The sequence below is a fragment of the Dipteris shenzhenensis genome, chromosome 28 (genome assembly GCF_047967505.1).
Source record: "Dipteris shenzhenensis isolate YYH24624 ecotype China chromosome 28, Dip_SZ_1.0, whole genome shotgun sequence".
In the NCBI taxonomy this organism is placed as follows: Eukaryota; Viridiplantae; Streptophyta; class Polypodiopsida; order Gleicheniales; family Dipteridaceae; genus Dipteris; species Dipteris shenzhenensis.
The window spans coordinates 34,000,283-34,011,568 of NC_141623.1; the positions used below are offsets into that span (position 1 = coordinate 34,000,283).

Consider the following 11,286-nt stretch of genomic DNA (forward strand, 5'->3'; position numbering starts at 1 on the left):
CTCGCGACATTTAATGGCATATTCATCTATCATGATCAATGGCTTGTAGGTGTCGCTCAATCTGTGTCGTTGATCATGATGGCAAATTTTTTTGAGGGGGTAAAAATATTCATTACTCTATGATTTGAGTCCAGGTATCGAATCAACGACCTACAACCTCATAGAGTAGAGCTCTACCTGCCAGATCCAACGGTTGGATGCAATTTTTGTGTTTTCATTGTGTGATGTATTTTTAAAAAATATCCAATCAATGCCAGAGTGTGATCTCAGGTGCTTTCCTCCACCGTCAATCATGACTCCTCACAAGCTGATCTCAAGGAGAGGAACTTGTCAAGGAGAGGAGTAGTGGATAGGGCTAGGAGAGAGGATAGCCACATGTGAGGTGACGGTGGAAATGCAAGAAAGAAAGGACGAGATGGAAAATTGAAGTTAGTGTAGTGTTTGATTGATTGATTGATTGAATAAATGAATGAATGAATGAATGACATGCACGAGGATCGTGTTTGATAAGTTGAGAGGAGCAATCAGGTGCTTGTGTTGGCATGCAAAGCTCTACCTGCCAGATCCAACGGTTGGATGCAATTTTTGTGTTTTCATTGTGTGATGTATTTTTAAAAAATATCCAATCAATGCCAGAGTGTGATCTCAGGTGCTTTCCTCCACCGTCAATCATGACTCCTCACAAGCTGATCTCAAGGAGAGGAACTTGTCAAGGAGAGGAGTAGTGGATAGGGCTAGGAGAGAGGATAGCCACATGTGAGGTGACGGTGGAAATGCAAGAAAGAAAGGACGAGATGGAAAATTGAAGTTAGTGTAGTGTTTGATTGATTGATTGATTGAATAAATGAATGAATGAATGAATGACATGCACGAGGATCGTGTTTGATAAGTTGAGAGGAGCAATCAGGTGCTTGTGTTGGCATGCACATTGCGTCTGCCTCCCATGCACGTGAATCATCTTCCTTCCCGCCGAGAACCTCGCTTTTGCCTCTCTTTGCAAACCTTTCCATCCGAAGCTCCAACTTTCTGCCCTTCTGGGCTCCTTAGATGCCCTTCCGTAGGTCTATCACCCCACGCACACCCTCTCCCATGGCCCTTCCATTCTCACCAGACAAACGGTCTATGTCCCAGCTCACTTGGCTTTTTGGACGTGCCTGAGTCACGGCCTGCACTCGTCATCTTTTTCATTGGCACTCGGAATTTGACATAGGAGCATGCGTCGACTCTCTGTTTGATCGAAAACAGACGTAAAGCGAGCCGCTCTTCCATAAAAGACTCGCAACGAACCCAGGCAGCGTTCGGCCTGTCAAACAAGAAGCTCCCGGAGACTACGTTCGCCAAGAAAACAACTAGCCATCTCCATTGAAAAGATCAAGTTCATTTTCTTGGACCAATAATCGAGTAGTTCCAGGTCGCTGTTCCCACAGCCGACCAAAACTCTCATGAGTGAAGGCTGGATCTCATCAGAACGTTACATGCAATGTACAGCGCCAAAACCGAATGTTGGCATATGTATACGTAGTCCGGTCATAGCCCTGAAATCTAGCAGTTACAGAACCGCCAGCTGTTCCAATCCTTTTCTGAAAAGTCTCGAGGTATATGGATAATGGAAGCAAGACTTGAGCCTTGTCGCGACACAGTACACAAGTTCGTGTAGAACGGCCCAGATTTCTTGTGAGTCACTTTATTATGGGACTTGCGCCATGGGCCTTACTTCTTAATCTCCTAACAATGCGACCAAAGGTATTATTTCGCGACGGAACCGATTCACAAGTCACATGTGTAGCCGAAGCGGACGCGTGAAGAAACGCTACCGATATCCCTTCGAGGTAATGACTATTCCCCATGCATAATCTCATGCAGCTGCGGCTTTCACGCCCGACTAGGGCCTCCTTTCTTGACAATAGATGGTTGTATGCGGGAACATTGACGGGAACGTCATTCGTTAGTATGAGTGTAAGCTTCTTGCTTTGTTTTTGTTTCCATGTTTAGATCTAGGCCCCCAGCTTCCTTCAAGGTCCTGCAATACGTCGACATCCATCTAACTGCGGCAATGTACACTAGCAAGGTAAGGACAGAAAGCCTATATTTGACAGCCCTTATACTCAGGGCTGAAGACTATTATAGTTAGACACTCTAGTAACTGCAGCTCTCTGTTGCTCTGCAAAACCCAATGTTTCGAAGGTTCTTACACATGGAACTTCAAGCCATTGTAACGCATCTATTGACGTGTAACGACTTGTGCTATCTTACTTGCAGGTAAATGCTACTGGTTCGACTCAGGATGAAAGTTCACGTGCTGCAGGAAAGGATGAGCCTGCCTTGCTAGAGGTATTCTAGTCTGGGTTTACCAGTTGACGTTAAACTTCTTCTTAACTTTTTTATGGCCGCTTAAGGTTAGAGACGAGTGGCTCCAGTACGAGCTGTCGATGTTTGTTTCTCAAGAGGGTGCCCATCAAGACAACAATGTGACAGTGCATGATAGTTGCTTACAGATTGAGATCACAAAGATCCAGAAATGTCTGAACATTCACCTGGTGTGCAAAAAACTGCTGGGTTTACTCGAAGCTCTGGTAGTGGCCTTGGAGGAGAGCGGCTTGGTACTTTTGGAAGCGAACATCTCTTGCGATCACTACATCAGAGTGGATGCGCTAGGATCACAGGCAAGATCGCATGTTTTCTGTTCCACATTGGCCAATGTGATTGTAGTGAAACTCTTACCTCCAGGATAAAATCTCTATGAGAGTCCATTACAACGAGGATTGTGGGTGTCTGCAGGGGAAAGACGGGAAGAATTTTGTAGACGCTGCGAGGCTGAAAGATCAGTTGGCCAACATCGTTAGCGAATGGAATGCAAAGATATCAGAACAATGAGCATTTGCATTAGATTGAAAGAGCGAGATCAGTCGACACGCTAATGTCGTAGGTTCTCATAGAATGATTTTGATACGTTCCGAATGATTTTCAGTTTTTCAAAAGGATGTCATTTCTCACATTAAGAATTCTGGTAGCGTCTAAGCAGTGGCAAAGCCACGGGGGTCGATAAAAAATTGCAAAGCAATAATGAAACAGAAATAGTGGAAATCATTAGTGCTCATGTATCTACTTACCTTCGCTCTTGAGTACGCTACCTAACAAAATATTTTTGTAATTTAGTTGGTCCTCTATTCCAAAAACAAATCTCAGTAATGGCAAGGTCCCTGCCCGTAGTTTCAGAATTTAATGTTGTATAAGTACTCAACGCGTGCCAAAGATGCATGACCATCCTCAACCACTCCAAGGTAGATCTATTCTTAAATTTTGTCTAAAGTCTTAACCCATGGCGCTTAGACTTTCCATCTCCTCCTTTCATTCCATTAACCTTTCATCTCCTCCTTCCTCCCCAAGGTGACCTTCCATCTCCTCCATTTCATTGAAGGTGACCTTCCATCTCCTCCATTTCATTGACCTTCTATCTCCTCCTTGCCCCTAAAGCTACCTCTTCTTTTTCCACCTCCTCCCCAAAGCCTTTCTCTTGTCTTTCCTCCTCCTCCTCCCCCCTCCAAGCGTCCATCCAAGAGCTCTTTCTTTGTGACATGTGGTAGGGTCTTCTTCTCCAAGCTGCCACGTGTTCTCTCCTTTTTTTTTTGGTATCTGTGGTTAATAGGTTAAAGATATTTTGAGGCCATTTTGAACATGAAATGTTTTAAGTTAGAGGATTTATTATTAGTTTCCAAAAAATACTTTCGTGAATGCTAGGACTCCTAGGCTATTGAAGACAGTGAATGACCCTCTAATCATCATTATTTGCTTTGGAGAATGAGCATCCACACTTCAATCTTCCATTCGTCGAGCAGTCACCATCAACCTTAGAAATGGCTGGGAGTGTAAATTTGTTAAGATGGCAACAAAAACTTCAATCCTAGGTTGATGTCAATTCAATTGCCTCCCAAGCTCTTAATGCACAAGAAATGCTTGCAATTGCATTTTCTTTCATAAGAAAATGCTCTTATATGGGCATTTCTCTAGTACATCTTCAATTATAAATTGCAATAAGAAGGGATACCCACTAGACACATAGGAACCTTTACAATGCCTTTTTATTAGAAATGATGAGCATCAATATAAGCAACAAAATAGAGATTAGAACAACCATCTATAATTTACCTTCAGAATAAGCATTCATAATGTCTAATCTAACATAAATTATGTTGCAATTTGCAAATTTGTCCATGACTCACTTTGAAAAGGTGCATTCTTGGATTTAAAAGTATATTACATGAAAATTATGTGAAATCTTTAGCACACATGAACTCTTGAAAGAGAAGTATAGTATATTAACAAATTAGAATAGGGTGAGTTATCAAATGAATCTTCTACATGATCCTATATTAACACATCGATCCCATTATGTACTGATTCTCTGATGTCCTCTGCATCAAAGACTAGGTCCTTCACTTCTAAATCTGAGTAAGGATCTAAATAGTTTAAGTTGCAAGTATCACTTGGAGATTGTATAAACATTGGCTCATGGAGTAAATGAGGAGCATTGAAAGTGCTTGCTTCAAACTTTCCTATCAAATGGTACTTTGTGTCTTTTCCTCAATGTCCTTATCTTTCAAGACATGTCGTTTCCTTGTGCAACTTAAATCACATACAACCATTTTGCATCCAAACAATCCACTTGAAAAATAACCTCAGAACAACTTATGTTGTAAGTGCATCAACATTCTCAAAATCTAATCCAAACTATTTAATAAGAAATAGTACTCAATATATGTCAATATCTATTGACAATGATGAGATCGCACAAGTGTATCCATAACTTATAAGGTAATCCAAAATTGTAGTTAATCCAATAGAAGGTAAAAAATCACTTCAATCTTTTCTCACAATTGCTTGAGCCCCTCTACACACACTTCAATCCCAATATAAACAGGTTTGAATTCTTGAAAGCTCCCGTTCATGATAGCTTATATCATTCCAATGTAATCTAGCACAACAAGACAAAGCACCCATAGACGTGCACACAGACACGTTTACTGAACTAAATAAAAAACTTATGGGCGCGTCTATTTGCACGTCTATTTTTGCATCTAGAGACCTATGTCTACCAGTGCATCTATATATCAGACACACGTGTGTATAGAAGCGCACTTAGATGCTTAAATAGACGCGCTTATAAACGTGTTTATAGATGCAAAAATAGACGCTTGTCGAACAGATAGACGCATATATAGACACGTTTATAGATGCACTGATAGACGCGCTTTATTTATTTTTTTTAATTTATAGAATGATGTATATGTTGTGTATGCTATATAGTTACAAGAATCCCATATCCACATTGTGTAATTCAATTCTTACAGCCAACCGCATTTTAATTACAATTTCAAATAAAACATTACAACTCCAAAGTGCAATAAAATTAAAAGCTCAAAAAATGCTTGTATATACATATAGCACGAAGCTAAGCCATGTCATGTGGCTTCAAGTACAAAAAATAAGGAAGCTAAGCCACGTCATGTGGCTTCAAGTACAAAAAATAAGAGGAGTGTATATACAAGAGGCATGAAGCCAAGCCACTGGCTTTAAGTACAAAAAAGAGTAGCTAGCACCACTTCTACGACTAATCTATGTTCTCCAAGTCCTCGCTCCCTTCCATGCTCCCTTCTGTGCCTCCTTCCTCGTCTTCCTCATCGTCTTGTGCATAGGCCTGTAAACAAGGGACAACATATATCAATGTATGAAAAATGAAATCTTTACTTATAATTTTGGCATTATTTAATTACTTTCAAATACCTCGGGGGCCGCTCCAGTAGCCTCAGTAATCAACCTGTTATCATAGAAGTGCCTCCATGTATCTCCTCTGCGATGGTGGCGGTGGTAGGCTATCTCCACAAGAGAAGGGTATCTGCCCACAATCTCAAGCTACAAGATGACACACTTTGCGGAGGGATTAGTACAAAGAAACAACCTCCTAATAAATTACATAAGCAATATAATTTGAGATCGATACTTACAAATTGGGCCTCCCATGATTCAACACCCCTTGCTCCAAAATGTGCGCTTTCATATTCCTCCATCTAGATCCTCCGTGCCTCCACGTGCTGCAGACTGGGGTCCTCCCTCGCTGACTTCATTGCTTTCTTCCACTCACGCTTGTGAGCGGTGTGGGGCGGGCCCGTTGGTGGTTGACCTCCCTCAAGCCTGGCAAGCTCCGCTAGTGCCTGCCTCTTAAGCGATCTTTTATTGCCAAGTATCGTAACAATCTTTGACTTGGCCCATTTATCTGTGAACTGGCGATTGGGGGGGTTAGGATACCTAGAGCAAACAGCAGCGAGGGTCTCATCAGCCAACCTCTTTGGCTAGTCTTTGAAGTAGATAAAGCAATCTCTGTAATTGTTAGCAATTACAGAGCACATGAAGGCCATGATGTCCTTTCCCCATGCATCCATCAAGATGCCTCCTGTCTGAGTGATGTCATAGAATATCGTACCATCACCTGAAGGCACATCTGAATCATCATTATCCCCACCGCCACCCCTCCCAAAGCACTATGCCATGCATCCCCCACCGCTCTCCCTACTACTACGCCTGCTACTGTGTCGTGTCGAGCTCGTATGCTGGCCACTCGTAGTTGGAGACTACACGGGACTACGCTGACCACTCATAGCTGGAGAACCGAGTCTCGATGGCACAGGAGTACGTCGATGGCTCTGTGAGATAGAGGGACCTCCTGATGGCATGGGGGAAGGGGCATAAGACGGGATGGCAGAAGGGACATAAGACGGCATGGGGGAAGGGACATAAGACGGTATGGGGGAAGGGGCATAAGAAGGGGCATAAGATGGCTGTGCTGACTCCACTGGGGTGATCTTAGGCAGTGTGGGGTGGTTTGGAGTCTGTAGTGCCAACTCCTAGCGAGTGTTTAGAGTACCCGTCATATACCCGTATAACTCCGCAGGACTAGGAGGGTGCCCTAAAAGGTTATATAAGTCCTTCCAAATAGAATCCCAGGGATCACGTGAGCTGGAAGCACTTCCTGGCCACATGTTGAACTGGAAAAAAGGAAAAAAATTTATTACTGATGAGCTGAGAAGAAAGGGGAAGGGAAGAGAGGCTTACTGTCGGAGCGCGTCTACAGATGCGTCTGATTAGCACGTCTATTTTCATGTTTAATAGTGCATCTATAGATGCATCTATCTATGTCTGCAAACAGGCTAGATGCATGTTTAGACATGCCTATAGACACGGTTTTAGACGCGCTCTAAGACGTGCCTATAGACACGCTCTGACAGACGAAATTTCTAAAAAGAAGAAAAGGACATTGCGCCCGACACACAAACATGACACTGATACCCAGATCATGCGTTTCTTGGATACGAGAAAGTACAAATCTAAAGAGAGCAAACTTCCAAACAAGATCAACTGCAAAAGGACTTACTTGGATAGAGGTATGGAAGGTTCTTCTTCTTTTTCAAAGTTGCTTCTCCTCCTTGTTCGTCCTCCTCTCCTTTAAGCTTGGAAGTAAGTGTGGGTTCCTTCCTCTTAAGTGTAAGCTTAGAAGTAAGTATGGGAGCATTCCTCTTAAGCATCGAAACTGTGGATCTGCTAATAAGGAAGGAATTAAGCCGCACAAAGTATAAATAATGTGAAGAAAAGCAAAGCGAGCACGCTAAAAGCAGGTTTAAAAGTCGCGTTTATAATCACGTCTAATGGCGTGTCTAAATACATAGAGTAGATGTGCCTTTAGATGTGCCTTTAGACACGACTGTAGACACGCTTTTAGACACGCCTTTAGACGCGCCATAGAGTTTAAAATTAAACATTTGAAGAAGAGTAATTTGGTGGGTTGTTTGTTTGTAGGATGTCTTCATCTTCAACAAGTAGCTCTAGTGAGGATGAATCCCTCCGTATCCACCATCGCAAAATGTGGTTGGAGCAAAAAATCAAATGTCTGTGTGATTGATGTCGAGGAAACATGTATTGTGCACACAGGATTACACTCAATCATATCTCAAAGTATGGAGAATGGGATGTGACCGTAAACAGGGTAAGGGTTTGTAAGTTAAGGTTGATTGAGATACCTATGGGTGTTCATATGTTTGAGTTATGATCCCGTTTTAATTTAATACAGGATGCAATGCCACACCCGCATATGTTGTCCTATGCTCGCCATGAGGAGGCAAAGTGTCAGCGATATGAGGTGGGATCTTCAAGAGGGACTGTTACGGATGCATGGAGTGATGGTGATAGTAGCCCTCCGCCATTACCTCATGAAGCTGTGGAGGAGGAGGTGCTTGATGATATGGTGCGGGATTTATATGTCCATCAATGGAGGGATGATAGCATGGAATAGGATGATCTTTTTACTGCAGCATCGACTCCACTGTTTGACGGGTGCACATTCTTTGTTCTACATGCCTCCCTTGAGTTACTAAACTTGCAAACCATCTATGGATGGAGCAATGCAAGTTTGAATGCATTACTCAAGTAAGCTTTAAAGTCTATTTTGCAAACATGGTGAATTATGCTAGTGGGTCAATTACTCAAATGCTTTTCCTCATTTATGGTCTTCACATGTAGGCTATTGTGTAAAATGCTTCCAAGGGAGAATAAACTACCGACCTCAAGAGATATGGCAAGGCAACATGTGACCTCTCTTGGAGGATTAGATTACAAGCGCATCCATGCATGTGTCAACGATTGTATTTTGTTTCGTGGACTACATAAGGATGCAAGAGAGTGTCCTACTTGTGGAAAGGCAAGATATAGAGCAGATCTCAAAACCTTGGACGTGCCTCGTAAGGTTCTGCAACATTTTCCCATAATCCCTCGCATCCAACATATGTTCAAGTGCAAATCTATTGCAGAGCTCATGTCATGGCATTCCTCCCATCGATCAACTGATGGTAAGTGGAGAACTCCCGTGGACTCTCCTGCATGGAAGCATATTGAAGACACATGGCCAAGCTTCAAGGAAGAACCTAGGAGCTTGAGACTTGGACTGGGTATGGACGGTGTGAACCCATTTGGTCTCAAAAGCACGTCTTACAGTGTATGGCTAGTGATATTGGTGAATTACAATCTTCCACCTCTATGGCTATTAAGAAAGGAGATGTTATGTTGTCCCTTCTAATTCCAGGGAAACATAAAGCCAAAAACCCTGATGTTTATTTGGAGCCTTTGATTGACGAGCCAGAGATACTTTGGAGAGGTATCGAGGTGCATGACGTGACCAGGCCTCCCTCGTCACAAGACTTCAACTGTAAAGCAGTCTTGATCTGGATGATGCATGACTTCCCAGGCTATGGCGAGTGTTCAGGTAAGCATTGCATTTCTAATTATGAATAGGCAAAGGATGTGGCACCCTAAACCCACCTTCAACTCTTAATTGCATCTATTGTTCAGGTCTCACTACATCGGGTACCATGCATGTCCTGTTTGTGGTCCTTCGCTAGTTGCCTCATGGGCAGACGCATTGAATAAGGTCATCTATGAGAATCACCATCGATTTCTCCCACCTGATCATCCTAGATATGTTGCCCCTTGGAATGAAGTCCTCCCACAATCACTCACCGCGGGAGATTGGATGAGAATTTGGGATGGTTCCATGACTCCTTCACCACTTGGCATGAGCCAGTAAGGGTTTGTAACTATTGGTTGGAAGTAAAGATTGGCTATATTGGCTGAAAGTAAAGATTGCCCGCTAACACTTTATTTTGTGTAGATACTCCACCTTTTATCGTTTACCATATTGGTCCCACCTCAAGATCAATCACCTGCTTGATCCCATGCATATCTTCAAGAATGTGGCATCTACCATTTGGGAGCATTTGAATGGGACACGAGATTCGGTAGGCATAAGGGAGGATCTACGTACCACAGGGAGGATGCGTGAAGCTTGGCCTCAAGAGAGACCAAATGGGCGTGTTTTTTTACCTCGTGCACCGTGGATGTTATCAAAGCTAGAGATGGCGACGGTGAAGCGCGCTATTACTACAATTCGTACTCCCACTGGATGCATGAGGTGTTTGAAGGGAGCCTTTATAAAGAGCAAGAAAAGAGGTGTAGAGCAATTATATGGCTTGAAATCTCATGATTGACACAAGATGCTCCAAGTAAGTATTTTATGTGCATAATATCTTTTTCCTTTCAAATTTGTGAGTGAACAGTTATAAGCAACTAATCAACCACCTCCTCGTGGGTTTAGTTCATACTACCTACTAGCATTTCACGTAGTGCATCGAAGGATGTGAAAGATTATATTTACAAGATGGGCGAGCTTGTGAGGTACTTTACATGATACAAAAAATGATGCGTATCAATGCTCCATCCAAGTTTGAATGCATATTGCTAATATGCTGTACTTTTTCATTTCTAGGTATGTGAGCTCAAAGGAAATAGATCCCACCATGCTTGAGAATGCTCGAGTTATGTCAGTGGAGGCGGTTTGTTTAGTGGAGGAGACATTTCCAGGTTCTATTCTCACAAGCCAACTACATCTCATAGTGCATTTGGTGGATGAGATTGCTATATGCGGTACTATACATGCACGATGGTTGTTCTTCCTCGAGTGCTTCATGAAGACCTTGAAGGGCTTCGTGAGACAAAATGCAAGACCTGAAGGTAGCATGGCCGAGGGTTGGTTGGTACAAGAGTCACTTGTATATATTTCTGAGTTTCTTGTTGATGTGGATAGCTCTCTCCCACGACTATGGAGAGATGATGAAGACCTAAGGATGACCTCTATTGTGCCTCAAGGGAAAGGACGCAACAAAGTAATAGATACGAATTTGCATAATAGTATCAACCTCTTTTGCGTGCTTAATAGTGATGTGATGAAAAGATGGGTGACAAGATACAAGGATGCAAAGGCAAGAAGACAAGAAGAAAGGGCCCTCTTTCATACACACCACGGATCTCTGTGCCATACCCTCAGTATCTAAGAGCACTTCCAAAGGATATTCATGTGGATTGGCTACTTGATGAAATGGAGAAAGCAGAGAAAGACGAGGGGATGCATATCACAATGGAAGAATGGGAGTATGCTAGGGGATGCATGAGCAAGGTCAATATATAGAATGTTATGCATAAGTTAGGAGCTTTCAATAATTTAGATTGCTTATTTAATTGATTTTTTCTTGGTGTAGTGCACTATGTTCAATGCTATATGGTGTGAGGGCAAGAATTTTTGAACACAACGGATTGATGATAAGAGAAACACACAAGATTGCGGCGTCATTGCTAGCTTTGAGGGAGCCAATGGAGCCATGGATGATTATTGTGGCATAATCCACGATA

The 11,286-nt window shown here is 42.6% G+C and overlaps 1 protein-coding gene across 2 annotated transcripts; it reads left to right on the top strand.

The window, feature by feature from the left end:
• The first annotated feature begins 1,069 nt into the window (after positions 1-1,069).
• Positions 1,070-3,087, top strand: LOC147883483 (uncharacterized). Of its 2 annotated transcripts, none has more exons than XM_087399947.1 (5): positions 1,070-1,829; positions 1,993-2,068; positions 2,260-2,331; positions 2,496-2,663; positions 2,779-3,087. In XM_087399947.1, exons 2-5 carry the CDS (start codon positions 2,054-2,056, stop codon positions 2,872-2,874), a joined length of 351 nt encoding a protein of 116 aa, XP_087256073.1. In that variant the 5' UTR covers positions 1,070-1,829; positions 1,993-2,053; the 3' UTR covers positions 2,875-3,087. The 2 variants fall into 2 exon arrangements, with proteins under 2 accessions (XP_087256073.1, XP_087256072.1); XM_087399946.1 differs by having other exon boundaries at positions 1,071-1,829; positions 1,999-2,068.
• The last annotated feature ends 8,199 nt before the right edge of the window (positions 3,088-11,286 follow it).

Bases quoted from the DNA above. Each gene is read 5' to 3' on its own strand.
- LOC147883483 (XM_087399947.1), top strand. The intron at 2,332-2,495 runs GTATTCTAGTCT...AGTTGCTTACAG, and splicing joins ATGAGCCTGCCTTGCTAGAG to ATTGAGATCACAAAGATCCA. The intron at 2,664-2,778 runs GCAAGATCGCAT...GGGTGTCTGCAG, and splicing joins TGGATGCGCTAGGATCACAG to GGGAAAGACGGGAAGAATTT.